The sequence below is a fragment of the Budorcas taxicolor genome, chromosome 3 (assembly GCF_023091745.1).
Source record: "Budorcas taxicolor isolate Tak-1 chromosome 3, Takin1.1, whole genome shotgun sequence".
Taxonomy (NCBI): domain Eukaryota; kingdom Metazoa; phylum Chordata; class Mammalia; order Artiodactyla; family Bovidae; genus Budorcas; species Budorcas taxicolor.
This window is the reverse complement of record NC_068912.1, coordinates 47,072,744-47,090,105: the sequence shown is the minus strand read 5'-3', so window position 1 is coordinate 47,090,105 and position 17,362 is coordinate 47,072,744. Positions and strand designations below refer to the sequence as shown.

At 34.9% G+C, this 17,362-nt stretch overlaps 1 protein-coding gene and 1 non-coding gene across 2 annotated transcripts in view; one reads left to right on the top strand and one right to left on the bottom strand.

The window, feature by feature from the left end:
- Positions 1-17,362, top strand: part of PTBP2 (polypyrimidine tract binding protein 2) — an 84,610-nt gene that overhangs the window by 34,909 nt on the left and 32,339 nt on the right. Inside the window, exons 4-7 of the mRNA XM_052636691.1 lie at positions 8,099-8,271; positions 9,222-9,365; positions 15,040-15,204; positions 15,295-15,405. Of these exons, the coding sequence (XP_052492651.1) occupies positions 8,099-8,271; positions 9,222-9,365; positions 15,040-15,204; positions 15,295-15,405 (593 nt within the window). The remainder of the gene's footprint in view (positions 1-8,098; positions 8,272-9,221; positions 9,366-15,039; positions 15,205-15,294; positions 15,406-17,362) is intronic.
- On the bottom strand, positions 13,858-13,960 carry LOC128045856 (U6 spliceosomal RNA). Its single transcript, XR_008199190.1, has one exon. It is a non-coding gene; the product is annotated as a U6 spliceosomal RNA (small nuclear RNA).

Sequence of the window (17,362 nt, the reverse complement as noted above, 5' to 3'; positions counted from 1 at the left end):
GCCTTTAGTGTAGTCAATGAAGCAGATGTTTTTCTAGAATTCTCTTGCTTTTTCTGTGATCCAAAGAATGTTGGCAGTTTGATCTCTGGTTCCTCTTGCCTTTTCTAAATTCAACTTGAACATCTGGAAGTTCTGGGTTCACGTACTGTTGAAGCCTAGCTTGGAAAATTTTGAGCATTACTTAGCTTGCATGTGAAATGAGTGCAATTGTGTGGTAGTTTGAAAATTGTTTGGCACTGCCTTTCTTTGGGATTGGAATGAAAACTGATCTTTTCTGGTCCTGTGGCTATTGCTGAGTTTTCCAAATATGTTGGCACACTGAGTGCAGCACTTGCACAGCATCATCTTTTAGGATATGAAATAGCTCAGCTGTTATTCCATCACCTCCACTAGCTTTGTTCGTAGTAATGCTTCCTAAGGCCCACTTGACTTCGCACTCCAGGTTGTCTGGCTCTAGGTGAGTGATCCCACCGTCGTGGTTATCTGGGTCATGAAAATCTTTTTTTGTATAGTTCTGTGTATTCTTGCCATCTCCTCTTAATATCTTCTGCTTCTGTAAGGTCCTTTATTGTGCCCATCTTTCCATGAAATATTCTCTTGGTATCTCTAATTTTCTTGCAGAGATCAGAATTATTTAATAGTCTTTCCCCTTCTGTTGTTTTCCTCTATTTCTTTGCATTGTTCACTTAGAAAGGCTTTCTTATCTCTCCTTGCTGTTCTTTGGTACTTTGCATTTACATAGGTATATCTTCCCTTTTTTCCTTTGCCTTTCACTTCTCTTCTTTTTTCAGCTATTTGTAAGCCCTCTTCAGATAAACATTTTGCCTTTTTGCATTTCTTTTTCTTGGGGAAGCCCCTAGCCACCTATTATTTTCCAAGTCATGCATAAGTTACATTTGGCAGCTAGGCTGTGCAGCTACACAGAAATAGAGTTACAGGCAGGTTTTACAATAAACCTAGTAAGATTTCTTTTGACATCTGTTGGAATTAACTAACAGCTAAAAAGTATTCTCTGTCGGTATATACCTACATTTCTGGTTAACTGTTCTTTGAAATTTATTTTCCCATTTAGGGATGGAAAGATAAGAAAGATAAGTATGATCATTTATTTTCTTTAGCTCAGAGTCTTTGTTTTTTTAAAGCTAGCAGCTTGTGTAACACTATGCTTTGCCTTGAAGTCTAACTAAAACTTTTAGTCATACAACTCAATACCAGAGAAATAAACAACCCAAGGAAAAGTGGGAAAAAGACCTAAACAGACATTTCTCCAGAGAAGACATACAGATGGCTAACAAAGACTTGAAAAGTTGCTCAACATCGCTCATTATTAGAGAAATGCAAATCGAAACTACAGTGAGATATCATCTCACACCAGTCAGAATGGCTATCATCAAAAAATCTACAAAAAATAAATGCTGGAGAGGGTGTGGAGAAAAGGGAACGCTCCTGCACTATTTGTGGTAATGTAAATTGATTCAACCACTATGGAATACGGTATGGAGATTCCTTAAAACACTAGGAATAAAAGCACCATATGACCCACAATCCCACTCCTAGGCATATACCATGAGGAAACAAAAATTGAAAGCGACACATGTATCCCATTGTTGATTGCAGCACTATTTCCAATAGCTAGAACATGGAAGTAACCTAGATGTTCATCGAGAGATGAATGAATAAAGAAGTTGTGGTACATATACACAATGGAATACTACTTGGCCATGACAAGGAACACATTTGAGTCAGTTCTAATGAGGTGGGATGAACCTAGAAACTATTATACAGCACAGAGTAAGTCAGAGAGAGATAAATATCTTATTGTAACGCATATATACAGAATCTAGAAAAGTGATACTGAAGAATTTATGTACAGGGCAACAGTGGAGAAGTAAACATAGAGAATAAACTTACGGACATGGGGAGAGGGGAGCGGAGGGTGAGATGTATGGAAAGAGTTAACATGGAAACTTACACTACCAATTGTAAGATAGATAGCCAATGGGAATTTGCTGTATGGCTTAGGAAACTCAAATGGGCTCTGCACCAACCTAGAGGGGTGGGGTGCAGAGGGATATGAAAGGAAGTTACAGAGGGGGAGGATAGATGTGTATACACCTATGGCTGATTCATGTTGAGATTTGACAGGAAATAGAAAAATTCTGTAAAGCAATTATCCTTCAATAAAAATTAATTTGAAAAATAAAACTATTTGGGAAAATAAATTTCAAACTATTTTTAGGATTAAAACTGCATTGCCTTTCAGTTATCATATTGGATAAATGAAGTTACTAGTGCTTTTTTATAAGTGCTTGTATCTGAAAGACTTGGAAAATGAAAATAAGGAGAGTATACTTAAGTTTTGTTAAGTAATTTTCACTGAACAGATGAAGTATGTTTTGAGATTTTGCACTTCAAGGTGGTATATACAGTTGGAAGTATACAATTAGAATATTGGTCAATGAGTGAGATTAAAATAATGGGCATATAGAAAACCTTTTTCTGGAGTGTTTATATGAGCAAGTAAGGATAGAAAGAACATGGAGACCAGAACAGCTTGGGGCACTCTAACCATTTTGAGACATAAATGAGTTAGCAGAGGGGTCAGTGTGTGTGTGTGTGTGTATGCTTGCTTGTTGTGTGCACTCAGTTGTGTCCAACTTTTGAGACCCCCATGGACTGTAGCCTGCCAGGCTCCTCTATCCACAGAATTTTCCAGGCAAGAATACTGGAATGGATTGCCATTTCCTACTCCAGGGGATCATCCTGACCCTGGTATCAAACCCAGTCTTTTGCACCTCCTATATTGGCAGGCAGATTCTGTACCATTGCACCATCTGGGAAGTAGCAGAGAGGTCCACACAGGTATCAAATGAATCAGGAATTAAGGAAACTGGACATGAGTATCGGGGTGCTGTGAGAAAAGAGATTGGGTAAGATGAGAGGGCCCATGGCTCTTTGACCACATATGGATTTAACAAATAACCCAGAATCTTGGTGAGACCTTTTGTGTTAAAACTACAAGTATAAAAGCCACTAGAAAATAAACCGTGGAAAATTCTGAGAGAGTTGGAAATACCAGACCACTTGACCTGCCTCTTGAGAAATCTGTATGCCGGTCAAGAAGCAACGGTTAGAACTGGACATGGAACAACAGACTGGTTCCAAATAGGAAAAGGAGTACATCAAGGCTGTATATTGTCACTCTGCTTATTTAACTTATATGCAGAGTAACATGAGAAATGCTGGGCTGGATGAAGCACAAGTTGGAATCAAGATTGCTGGGAGAAATATCAATAACCTCAGATATGCAGACACCACCCTTATGGCAGAAAGCAAAGAAGAACTAAAGAGCCTCTTGATGAAAGTGAAAGAGGAGAGTGAAAAAGTTGGCTTAAATCTCAACATTCAGAAAACTAAGATCATGGCATCCAGTCCCATCACTTCATGGGAATGAGATGGAGAAACAGTGGCTGACTTTCTTTTTCTGGGCTCCAAAATCAATGCAGATGGTGACTGCAGCCATGAAATCAAAAGATGCTTACTCCTTGGAAGACAAGTTATGACCAACCTAGACAGCATATTAAGAAGCAGAGACATTACTTTGCCAGCAAAGGTCTGTCTAGTCAAAGATACGTTTTTTTCCATTAGTCATGTGTGGATGTGAGAGTTGGACCATAAAGAAAGCTGAGCACAGAAGAATTGAATCTTTTGAACTGTGGTGTTGGAGAAGACTCTTGAGAATCTCTTGGACTGCAAGGAGATCCAACCAGTCCATCCTGAAGGAAATCAGTCTTGAATATTCATTGGAAAAACTGATGTTAAGACTGAAACTCCAATACTTTGGCCACGTGATGGGAAGAACTGACTCATTGGATAAGACCCTGGTGCTGGGAAAAATTGAAGGCGAGACGAGAAGGGCATGACAGAGGATGAGATGATTGGATGGCATCACTAAGTAATGGACGTGAGTTTGAGTAAACTCCGGGAGTTGGTGATGGACAGGAAGGTTAGCATGCTGCAGTCCATGGTGTCGCAAAGAGTCGGACACAACTGAGTGACTGAACTGAACCGAGAAAACAAAAATCAATCAAAGAGAAAAAAAGATGGGCTGGGACTGATCAAAAGTGAAGATGTTCACTAGAACTGAGGTAGAAAACTTTGTAGTTTATTTTGGAATGTTCAGTTAGAAACACTGTCTATGTCTTGTTTTTAATTTGTGAGTAGAAGAACATCCTCACTAAGCTTTTGCTTTTTAAAATGGCATATATGGGAACTAGTATAATTCAAGACTTCTACAGTTTATATGCAGCTTATCTATACCTGTTTTGCATAAATTCTTAAAATTTGTTTTAATTATTATTGTTTTTACATACCCAAACCAAAAGTTTTGGGATTTATATGGGATTATCAAGGAAAAGGATTGTGGAAAGAAATCCAAATTAAACTGGGGACCACTCAGTTGTGCCTTTTTCTTTTTCCAGGGTTGGAGTACTTCTTTATATGAAAGTTAGCTTAGTTATTTTTAAAGAAATTTTCATTTCTCAGTTTTGCATTCTCATAGTAATTAAGACTTTCATGATACTTTGCACTAAAATATGAATATGTGAAAGTCACCCTTTATGAAGTTATTAGCTAAGAGGAGTTTCAGGTAATGCAGAGAGTCTAAGTGTTGTTAGTTACATGGCATTTGGAAGAAAAGAACAAATATTCTCTAGCCATTATATGTCACATAAAGTTTGTCTTTAGAGTCTTCCAGTGGTTTAGTGGGTTGAAAGCACAGACTTCAGAGTTACACTTTTGAGTTTTAATTCTTTTTCTGCCATTTCCTGTCTGTACCACTTTTGTAACTTCCTGGCCTTGAGCAACTTCAGAAGCTCTTGTTTATAAATGGAATTGATAGGTAATAAAAGCAATCTTAGAATTATGAAGTACCTGGCCTGTACATTGCTTTCAGGGAATGTTAAATATAAATGCAAATTTTTTATAAATCTTAAAAAAAAAAACCCCAAAACCAAGTTGTCCTCTTCTTTGACTGTGAAAGCTGTCCCATCTACTAAACTTTATTTTTCAGTTGTTTTACTTACTCTCTACTGTCCAGAAATCATGCGACACAAAATCAAACAGTAAACTCTTCTATTCTTTTAATAATAGGTTTAGGCAGGCTTTTGCCTTTTAGAAATTATATTCAAAGAATTGTTTGATAAAGGAAGAGTTTTTCTCTCTCTGTGTAGTGATGGGTAGTATTTTTATTCTGATTTTTTTCCTTTGCTTTTTCCTGAAGGAAAAAAAAGGCTAAATTAAGAGAAATAGAAAGTTGCTGTTTGAGTTTCCTGATACTATAACGTATAACTCATGTGACTGTAGGTTGGCCTATGAAGTATTCATTCTTGTTATTCAAATGAATGTACAAGAACACAATCTTTAGAAGAATATGCATTTGTTATGTCAGTTGTATGTTTTATGGTGTATGTATATTTTTTGATTCCCTGATTTAACTTATATTATCAGTTAAACAGACCCTATGATATTGTGAGATGCTACAAAATAAGTTCAGCCTGTTCCTGATAAGTTCAGGTGCTTGTGCAGGAACAAGTCTTCCTTATTTATGAAAGGAGGTGTGGAGAGCTTTTTGTAGTTTTTCCTATTTCTAGAGTGATGAAGAGCTAGCTAGCAAGATTTTTCTGGTAATATATAGTAGTAAGTATCTGGAAAAATATCTATTTCTGCTTTATTGACTATGCCAAAGCCTTTGACTGTGTGGATCACAATAAACTGTGGAAAATTCTGAAAGAGATGGAAATACCAGACCACCTGACCTGCCTCTTGAGAAACCTATATGCAGGTCAGGAAGCAACACTTAGAACTGGACATGGAACAACAGACTGGTTCCCAATAGGAGAAGGAGTCCGTCAAGGCTGTATATTGTCACCCTGCTTATTAAACTTATATGCAGAGTACATCATGAGAAATGGTGGGCTGGAAGAAGCACAAGATGGAATCAGGATTGCCAGGAGAAATATCAATAACCTCAGATATGCAGATGACACCACCCTTATGGCAGAAAGTGAAGAGGAACTAAAAAGCCTCTTGATGAAAGTGAAAGAGGAGAGTGAAAAAGTTGGCTTAAAGCTCAACATTCAGAAAATGAAGATCATGGCATCTGGCCCCATCACTTCATGGGAAGTAGATGGGGAAACAGTAGAAACAGTGTCAGACTTTATTTTGGGAGCTCTAAAATCACTGCAGATGGTGATTGCAGCCATGAAATTAAAAGACGCTTACTCCTTGGAAGGAGGGTTATGACCAACCTAGATAGCAAATTGAAAAGCAGAGACATTACTTTGCCAACAAAGTTCTGTCTAGTCAAGGTTATGGTTTCTCCTGTGGTCATGTATAGATGTGAGAGTTGGACTGTGAAGAAAGCTGAGCACCGAAGAAATGATGCTTTTGAACTGTGGTGTTGGAGAAGACTCTTTGAGAGTCCCTTGGACTGCAAGGAGATGCAACCAGTCCATTCTGAAGGAGATCAGCCCTGGGTGTTCTTTGGAAGGAATGATGCTAAAGCTGAAGCTCCAGTACTTTGGCCACCTCATGCAAAGAGTTGACTCATTGGAAAAGACTCTGATGCTGGGAGGGATTGGGGGCAGGAGGAGAAGGGGACGACCAAGGATGAGATGGCTGGGTGGCATCACTGACTCTATGGATGTGAGTTTGAATGAACTCTGGGAGTTGGTGATGGACAGGGAGGCCTGGCGTGCTGTGATTAATGGGGTCGCAAAGAGTCGGACACGACTGAGCAACTGAACTGAACTGACTGAAGCAGAACTTCCTAGTTTTCAGTTCAAAGTCATCCTACGCAATTTTTAAATGCATTGGCTGTATAAACTTGAATGCAACTCTTAAACTGTGACTTAATTGACACTTCAAGTTGTATGATATATCAGATGAGTTCACATATCTCTGATCATCCAGTAAAATCACTACAATATCACCCTCTTCCAATCCTCTGTTATGTTACTTTTAATCTCATTACTGTGCTTTACTTTCTCGGTAGCACTACCACTCTAGAAGTTATCTACTTCATGTACTAGGTAGGCCATCTGTCTCACTAGAACATCAGGACTCTTACTGCTTGCTGTCATTGATGTACTCCAGAATCTAAAATGTCAGACATTTTATTGATAGTCAGTAACTGTTTAAAGAGTTGTTGTTTGAATAAATTTTAAGGACACTTTTAGAAGATCAAGATGGTCTTAGTTTTATTGTATTGAGTGGGGGTATGTACTGTGAAGTACCAAAATTTGTATACAAAAATGGAGTATTACATGTATATATCTCTCTGTGTAAGAGTTTTTCATTTTAATAGATTCTTAGAACTATCCTTGAGTCAGGTGATGTTCTGTTTATTACATCTTTCATAAGTTTTGTGTTTGTTTTTTTGTTTTTTTGTGTTTTGCTATAGTTTTAGAATAAAGGTAGGCAACTAATTTGTTGTTCAAATATATCACTCTGAAGCTCAGAGTAACAGAAAAGATAATCAAGTCCATGAGTGATAATATAGTAGGTAGATGTGGATAGTGATAAAATATTTAGGTAGAGGAATCTAAACCATACTGTGGGTTGACTGCATAATAATTTTTAAAGCATTGTCTGGCTCCATTTTTTAGTACATTTTCCAATTTGAGCAATTTGGAATTTTCAGGTAAAATATAGTGTCCCTAATTTTTGCTAAGTCAAAATTTTCACTGTTTTTGTATATTCCTTAGTCTGTTAAGATGATTGAATTGTAAAATAATTGTTTTGTATAGCCACTGACCATTTCTTTATGAAATTTCATTTTAATGTTTTTGATTGTCACTTGTTACTCTACATATGCTATCCAGAAATGTCTCTACCCGATAATCTTAATTGATGAGATCATTTGGTAGTAATTGGTGGATGTGAGTTTTTTCCATTACTCTGAAAACCATGTTTTTAAATTTTTAGGAAGTATCACAAGTATGCTCAGCTATGTTTTTAAGTTCTCGATTGATGTTTGTTTTGTGATTTTTTTTTTTAAACGCGCGTAAGATAAAACTGTCTCTTTACTTTCTTTCAGCCAATGGTAATGATAGTAAAAAATTCAAAGGAGAAGATAAAATGGATGGTGCTCCTTCTCGTGTACTTCATATTCGAAAATTGCCTGGTGAAGTGACAGAAACTGAAGTTATTGCTTTAGGCTTACCTTTTGGTAAGGTGACCAACATCCTTATGCTGAAAGGAAAAAATCAGGTATACTTATTTCTGGACTTAGAAAATGTTAAGCTCCAAACTATCCAGCAAGTGTGATTTAGCTGTGGCCTGATGAAATGATAGTTTATATTATTATACATAGTAGGTTACTTTTTTTAAGGAACATGACAGAAGTTTTACTCTGAGTTTTCCTGGTAGCTGTGTATAAGAAATTAATGCTAGGGAATTAAAATGAGTAAGTCACTATAGTTTTCAAATTTTGCTTCGTAAATTCACTTTAGGACTGTAGCTAAACTATTGTTCAAGGAGATTGTGGGAAATACAGATGAAATACTTTTTTTGTTGTGGCTTTGCTCTTTGTAATATCAGAAATCAGTAGGGACATTAGTATCATCTTACCTTTAAGCTTATCTCAGGAAAATATTTATCTGATATCATTAGAAAAAAATAGTTATTAGTCCCAGATATTCTATACTGAATAGATAGATCTGTAGCAGTAGGGTCCAGGTGTATTAAAAATCAAATTTTGTTTTAAAGTTCCTAATACCATTTAGAAGAATTTAGAGAAATTTAATGCTCTCTTAAATATAGTTAATATCGCTAATAAGATGGCATTTAATTTTTTTCTTCTACTAGATTATAAATGCTTTAAAAATGACTTGGAGATCTCATGTTTTCTACATTAGGCATGGTAAAATTCTGGTTCTAGAAAATGTTTGGATTTTATTTTCTCTAGCCTTTTTTGGAGGAGTTAACGTTTGTAATGTATGGAAATCAGAGGTGGAAGGCAGAAATACTGTGTACGCTAAGAGCTTTCTACTGAGGTTAGCTTTAGTTGTATTTCTAAGCTTCAATAAGGATTTCTGATTCTACCGATTAGGGCAATTCTCAATAGTGATTTTTTTAATGAGCCCAATAGATTACACAGATATTGAAGTTTATTTGAATTTAATTCATAGTATTATAATTTTTGCTATTTAAATTTTCAGGCATTTTTGGAACTAGCAACAGAGGAAGCAGCTATTACCATGGTTAATTACTATTCTGCTGTGACACCTCACCTTCGTAACCAACCGATTTATATCCAGTACTCCAATCACAAGGAACTAAAAACAGATAATACATTAAACCAAGTGAGTATGTGTAGGTTTATAAACAAAATGTCCTAGAGCATATTAAGACTCATATTAGGAGAAAAATTTTAACCATTGAGAAGATTTTTGTATGATCTTATTAATTTTTTGTTGTTGCTATATTTTCTTGCAGTATGTCTCTAAGTATTAAACATTATGTTACTTTACAGAACATATGTGCAGTCTTTTATCTTCATATTTTAAATTAGTACTAGATAAATAGTATCTTTTAAGTTTTTTTAAGGTTCTGGTCAAAGTTCTTTTTCTTTGTACAAATTAAAACTTGTATAGAAACTGTCTGAGGTAGGACTTAACTATAAACTGTTTATACAACTTTGATTAGATTTAATGTGTGAAATTCAGTACCTTTGGTTATTTGACTTTTTATAGGTTTGAATTTCTTTAGGATAAATTCCTATTAAAGATGAATTAATGATTTTCCTGGAGGGAAATATAAGAATTGAGAATATATGAATGTGTTGATCTTTTAAATATGCAAGGTAGAAGTTTCTAGTTATATAAAATTAATGTTTCTTTAGAAAAGTATCATAGAAGAGTGGATTTAGATATAAACAGGATTGCAGTAAACAGTGATATAGAAACTTTAGCTCTTTTAATGTAGCTTTTAGCTAATTATATCTGTTTTAGTAAAATAGAAAACTCTGTCTGGCTCTTGCCTTAGCAAGTGGAAAATAATCCTCACAAAATTTAACCTTTGTAAAAAATAACTTAAGATCATTTTGATAATATATGAACAATAAGCTTGTAAAACTTTTTGCCTAAAAGATAAGGCTAAGATTTCAGTGTTTTTTTTTAAGTTTGGTAATTTTCATTACTTTTGAACCAGAAGTTGTACTTCTTACAGTTTATCAAAAGAAAATACCTGTTCTCTATTCTTTTTGCTTAAAGTGGCATTTACTATCCCAGTTGGGTTTAACATACTAATGTTTTCAGTAAAGTAGTGAATACATTCTCATTTTAAAAGATTCAAATGAAAAGAATGGGAAAGGACAAAGATAAGGCATCTGTAGATAGATGTCTGTGGTGGGGCTTGGAGGGGGGCTTGTAATTTCAAATAGATAACCAGTGGAAGCCTGATTGACGAGTGACATTTGAGTAACAAACCTCAGAGATTAAAGAGTAAAACACTTATTACAGTTTCGGTTATTTTTGACATAGGAAATAATCAGTGCAACGGTCCAATGTTCCTTCTGTTGAAAAAAAGGTTACAGCCATATTTTTGACTTACAAAAGTTCTTCTTTGATAGCCTTTTCTGTATTACAACTGGTCATTGTTTATGAATACTAATTAATGGTATTTTTAAACACTCCGCTATCTTTTACTTTCCTTAGTATTAGCTGTATGTTTATCTTGCTCTCTTTCTTCATCCCACCCACTCTCATTGCCTGTTTTATATTTCAGAATGGACAGTTAGGTTTTATTGGACTTTACATGCTTTCCTCTAGAGTAAAGTAATGAGTTGGATACTGAGCTGGGATCCCCCCAAATGCCAAAGAGGTCTTTACTTTGGCCTTTAAAACCCTCTTTAGAGTTTCTGTTCTTTTAAGGGGGTGTTTAGTTGTTGATTTTGTTTTTATTAAGTTGGTTGATGGTGAGGAGGAAGAAGAGTTTAGCTGTTTGTTAGCCAGGCTTTGTGTTAATCCTTTTATTTTCACATTCCATTTCACCTTCTGTGTACCTGCCAGTTTCTAATTTGATTCCTATGGCTGCTACCAGTGCAAACGCTGTTTGATATATTTTCACTGTGTCTTCAGTCCATGCAATTTCTGTGTTCCAGGAATATGGTAAAATTATTCTTGGCCAGTGATGACCTCTCTTCAGTGTCTGCATTTTCCATTTTGTATTTATTTACTGGCATTTTAATAGTGTTTTATAACAAAAGAGAGACAAATGTGTACGTCAACCATGAATTCTTCTACAGCCTTTTATCAAGTCGCAAGTCCTATGAATTCACTCTTCTCGATATCTGCCCAGTTTTCATTTCTTTTTTTCTACTTCAGTTGCTTAGACACAGCCATTTCTTAGCTATATAATAATCTTACCTAGTAACTCTCTTGAAGTGAAGTGAAGTTGCTCAGTCGTGTCCGACTCTTTGGCGACCCCATGGACTTTAACCTACCAGGCTCCTCCGTCCATGGGATTTTCCAAGCAAGATTACTGGAGTGGTTGCCATTTCCTTCTCCAGGGGATCTTCCCAACCCAGGGATCAAACCCAGGTCTCTTGCATTGTAGGCAGACGCTTTACCGTCTGAGCCACTAGGGAAGTTAGTAACTCTCTTACCGATCTTTAATTTTTGTCTTGAATACTTTCTCCCTAGTACAAATGTGTGTCTCTCTTTCTAAAATGCACAGATCTAACTTGCTCCCCTGCAGCAATTTCTTTTCATGCTCAGGATAAAGGCCCTGTCTGAGATGACTACTGTTTCTGTCTGTGGCTGCTCCCCCCTCCATTTTCCTGTGCTTCTATCTCAGTAGTAATGATAGATCCTATAACTTGGCATACCTTCTCGTATTTTGTCTTTGGAGGCCACTGTTTCTGTGATGTAACTTTTGCCTGAAATATTGTGGCCTGCCTATGTTTGTGCCAAGTTTCCATCCCACACTTCATATGACCAGTTGTTAGACATCTTCAAGTTTCCGTAAGCCAGTTTCCTTGAAAGCCATCCTCTGATCTACAAAGTGGATTAGGTTTGGGTTAAGATCCTTTAATGCAATTTAAAATCACTGTGAGATATTGCCATGTGCTACCGTATTGGATACAATGAGGTAATTCCAAGTGTTGAAACAAATGTAGAAAAGCTTGAACTCTTATAAATAAGTGATGGGAATGTAAGTTGGTAGAATAGTTTTTAAAATCTTCATTTATCTGCTAAAGCTGAGCATATTCTTGTTCTTTGACTTAGTAATTTTACTAGTCACATATCTGAGAAAATTTATATATATGTGCATCAAAAGATATGTATGGGAAAGTTCATCACACACTATATGTAATTACCCAAGGCTGGAAATGATCTAAATGTTGAGCAGCAGTAGAATGTGTATGGTATATTTATTTGTTGGAATACTCTCTGGCAAACCATTTATATAACTGGGAGAAAACATGTGTGTGGCTTTTGGAGTGTTGGTAATGTTCTGTTCTTTATCTCAATAGTGCTTTCACAGATACGGTTTATTTGATATTTTATTGAGCTTTGTATACTCGATTTGTGTCCTTTTATGTGTATGATTGTTTCAATACAAAGTTTAATTAAAATCTAGATTGGCAGGTCACTTCTGCTCCATGAATATTTTTAAAACATGTATGAAACATGAATGAAGTTATTTGTTAATGATAATAGAGAACATAATTGTTAAAAAAAGGAAGATGTAGAGAGTGAATATAGTATTGGAAAGAAAAATATGCAGTAGATAAGTGCTTATATGCTTGTATGGAGTATATATGTACACACATGCTTGAATATGTAGGTGCTGTCTCTGGAAGAATACCCAAGATTATTGTGAGGGTTCATAGGGGAAAGCATACAGGATGAGTGAGTTGCAGAGGAAAGTTAACTTTTTATACTGTTTGGATAGCATACCATGATCATGTGATTCCTGTTTAGAAAGGTATTCAATTATTTGATTCGATTATTTGAAATAGCAGCAGCAGAGTTGTTCTAAGTTGTGATATTTCTATGCTTATTATAATAAATGTATGTAGACATGTTCACTCGGAGAAGGCAATGGCACCCCACTCCAGTACTCTTGCCTGGGAAATCCCATGGACGGAGGAGCCTGGTAGGCTACAGCCCATTGGGTCGCGAAGAGTCAGACACGACTGAGTGACTTCACTTTCACTTTTCATTTCATGCACTGGAGAAGGAAATGGCAACCCATTCTAGTATTCTTGCCTGGAGAATCCCAGGGACGGAAGCCTGGTGGGCTGCCATCTATGGGGTCACATAGAGTCGGACACAACTGACGTGACTTAGCAGCAGCAGCAGCAGCAGACATGTTCACTAATGAATAAAGTGATATTGCAATGAGCTACTTAAAATACTTTATTTAAATTTGTATTGGACTAAATATGTTCAAATATTTAACAAACATTGTTCTAGAAATACTTTCATCCCTCTTTTATAATAGCTATAATAGTCGTGTAAATGTGTCCATGGTATTAAATATTTATCATATATTTCAAAATGTTGGATTTTAGTCACTTTAGCTAACATAAATTTATAGGTCATGTTTTATTTAATTACCGTTTAGATGATGAAGTTTGACTAGATGAGTGTGTGATCTCTTTGAGATTATACTATGTGATTTCCTAGCTATAGTATATATTATTTCAATGAAATGAGCATCCCCTCACCTTTGTTGAGATATAATAGACATATACATTGTGTAAGTTTTAAGATACACAACTTATTTATTTGATTTATTTATGTTTTGCAAAATGATTACCAACACCACTTTAGCTAACAGGTCCAGAAAAAAATGTGACACTTCATGAATTTGGGGGTCATATTTGCATAGGACCATGCTAAACTCTGTATTGTTTCAATATTGGTATGTGTGCTGCTAAAGGGAGCAGTGATCCTTCCCTATACATAAATGTTCTTATTTCTTTGTGTTTGTCTTCCTTTTCATTTATCACTGTGCTTTTTTATATATATGCCTGTTCATCTGCCAATACAACTTCTTCAAACTATAACGCAGCATAGAGGTGTTAGTTACCATTATATTTAACAGTTATTTGCCTTTATAAAGGTTTTTTGACCCCCAGATAAGGTAGAAAACAGTTATTTCCTTATCAGTGAATCTGTTAGAGAAATAATAGAAAAGACATAATGGTAATAAAGGCAGTCTTTTTGGAGCATTTAACATAGATTTAGTTGATATATTTCCTAAAAATACTGTATTTTCTCAATTCATGTATATTTTTTTCACTTTTGAAAATCTCACAAGATGTGTCTTATAAGTTGATCTGTCATGGTTCAATTAGCAACATCTTATTAGTTCTACATAAAAGGATAGTGCATTTTACCATTAATGATATATTAGAAATAATAACATGGATGGAAAAGATTATTTATATTTATCTTAAAGTATTCCTGAAAATTTTATGGCTGTCTACTGTGGTATACATCAGTTTCTGTTGTAAAAATTTTGGTTTCAAAAGTTATACTAGTATCAAAAAAAAAATTTGTATCTGAATGTTTCTCTTTTAGGATTTATTAGAAATAAAAGCTTTATAGGAGTTCTTTTGGATAATCTAGTAATTTCCTTTTAAGGTTTGCCGTTTGCCTTTTTTATGGAATGAATAATGTTAAAGTTTCATTGTTCTCTGAAAGTTCCTGTTTAAAACATTTTCTGAATCTGTCAGACTACATCATGCTGCTTTGAGAATAAATTATGTGGCATATCTATCTTGTTCAGCATTGGTCCCAAACCCTCAATAGCTGTTTTGAGGTAAATACTAGTATGATACTTGAATTGTAAACAAACAATATGTGGCTTATGGCAGGTGCTTAAAAGTGTATTCACTGAGTGAGTGTTAAATTTTTTTAAATCTGTATGTGTTCTAGAAAAGAATTTCATACTGTAGCATGTAGCAAAGTATAAGTGAATATACCAGGAATGTTTCTAAAGTGCTTATGTTTTGATTTTTAGCGTGCTCAAGCGGTTCTTCAAGCTGTGACTGCGGTCCAGACAGCAAGTACTCCTCTTAGTGGCACCACAGTTAGTGAGAGTGCAGTGACTCCAGCCCAGAGTCCAGTGCTTAGAATAATTATTGACAATATGTATTACCCTGTAACACTTGATGTTCTTCACCAAGTAAGTTTAATTTAATTTCCATTTTATCTATAAAATGGAGAAATAATAATACAGTAGATATAATTTGTTTTGATTTTAATATTTTAACAGATATTTTCTAAGTTTGGTGCTGTATTGAAGATAATCACATTTACAAAAAATAACCAGTTTCAAGCTCTTCTCCAGTATGGCGATCCAGTAAACGCTCAACAAGCAAAACTAGTAAGTCTAGGTTTTTTTGAGAGCAATAATTTTCAGTGGCAGATATATATACACACACACATGTATGTAATTAATATCATTAATATGATTTATTATTATTTTATATATTATTAATATTATGTCAGTAACTAATACTGACATAACCTAGCAGTACCATATAGCATTTTAGATGACACAGATTAGTGTCATAGAGATAGTATTAGAAAGTTTAGTATTTGTGATAAAAAGAAATGCTTATTTTTAACAGTTGTCATATTTGTAGTTATGTGTAATATAGGCTTATATTCTGCATTTTTGTTTTATTTAGGTCCAAATGCTTTGTGCTCTTGAGGATATAGCAGGATTATGTTATGCATGCATACCTATATAAGATTTTACATTTTCCAGTGAGAGTTACTTATTAGCTGTAAGGTACTTCGGCTGAAATATATCTGTACTCATGTGGCTCAGATGCTGTGATAAGCTCACAGTTATTTCCAGTATTCTTTTTAAGTATTATTTTTAAAGATAGGTTTTTTCAATACGCTCTTGGTCTCCTTTTTATTCCAATACGCTCTTGGTCTAGTTTTTATTCCAATCACTTATGTTTTTGTTCTTACATATGGAGGGTAAGAAACTATTCAAAGCAGTAAAATTTACTCATGTCACAGCTACCTTTGAAAACTGCATACCAGTCTTTGTCTTACTTAAATCTTCCTTTGTCTCTTTAACTTCATGTGCTGTAGTATAATATTGTTATTTTTATTCCACTATTACAAAATTAAATATTTATTAAGTGTGTGTAAAGTGTTAGTCACTTAGTCATGTCTGACTGTTTGCAACTCCGTGGACTATAATAGCCTGCCCCAGGCTTTTCTGTCCATGGAATTCTCCTGGCAAGAATACTGGAGTGGTTAAACCTTTAAATTAGCGGTCTCCGCTTAAAATTGTCTTACTACCTCTTTTTTCTCTTTCACTCTTTTACTTTCAGATTGATTATGGTGCATTACTTCAGTGCTTCCTCCAGATCAAGATAGCTTGTTTGAAACCAGGCCATTTTTAACTACTGTTTCATTTCCGTTCTTAGAATCTCATTTGGGGAGCAGAAGTAGCTTCAGGTAGCAGAAAGACTTTACTAGTAATAATAGCATAATTGAAATGATTTACCAAGTGCTATTATCTCATTCTTTTTCTGACTACTCTGTATTGTAAACTGAACAGGAATTTTTCCTGTTAGCAGATGCTAAGATTCAAAGAGGTAAATGATTTATAATGTACACATCTGTAAAGTAGACATTTTTTCAGTCTACTCTTCTCCAGTATATTTCTACTCAGTGGTTCCCAATTGCATGATCTAATCATATTTCCCTTTTCAGGAATAAATTAGCAATTATAGGGTTATTTTTTCAAAAATTATTATCTTTCCTAACATGCTTCAGCCCTCCAACTTTGGAGATACTTTATATTTAAAGAGATACCAAAATAATTGTGGTTATGAGGTTTGCTTAATAGCCGACAGTCTAGAAGCCATGTTCTTGATGGCAATTTTCACAACTTCAAACAAATTTAAATATAGCACACATTTTTCTTAATGTGAAATATTTTCTGTCATTCCCTTCTGATCCAGAGGAAGACTGTTTAGTAAAGGACCAGTGAAATGGAATTTGTTTCAAAATTGTACCTCATTTGGGCTATGTGATGGGGAAAGTAGTTTATATATATTTTTCAGTATTTAATAGGTTTTCATTTAACCAATCTTCTGCATAGAAAATAAGCATTAAACTACTGGCATTTGTGAATGTTTATATACACTCAGGTCTTCTCTACAAAAATCTACAAAGAGAGAATTACTTTGTTAAGCTTTTATTCTGGTATCTGAGCTCACTATATTTCACTCATTGGTGAAGAAAAAAAGGAATCTATTTTCTAATGTTGCTTGTCCCATTATCTTGTAATCCAGACTCCTTTTAAAACCTAT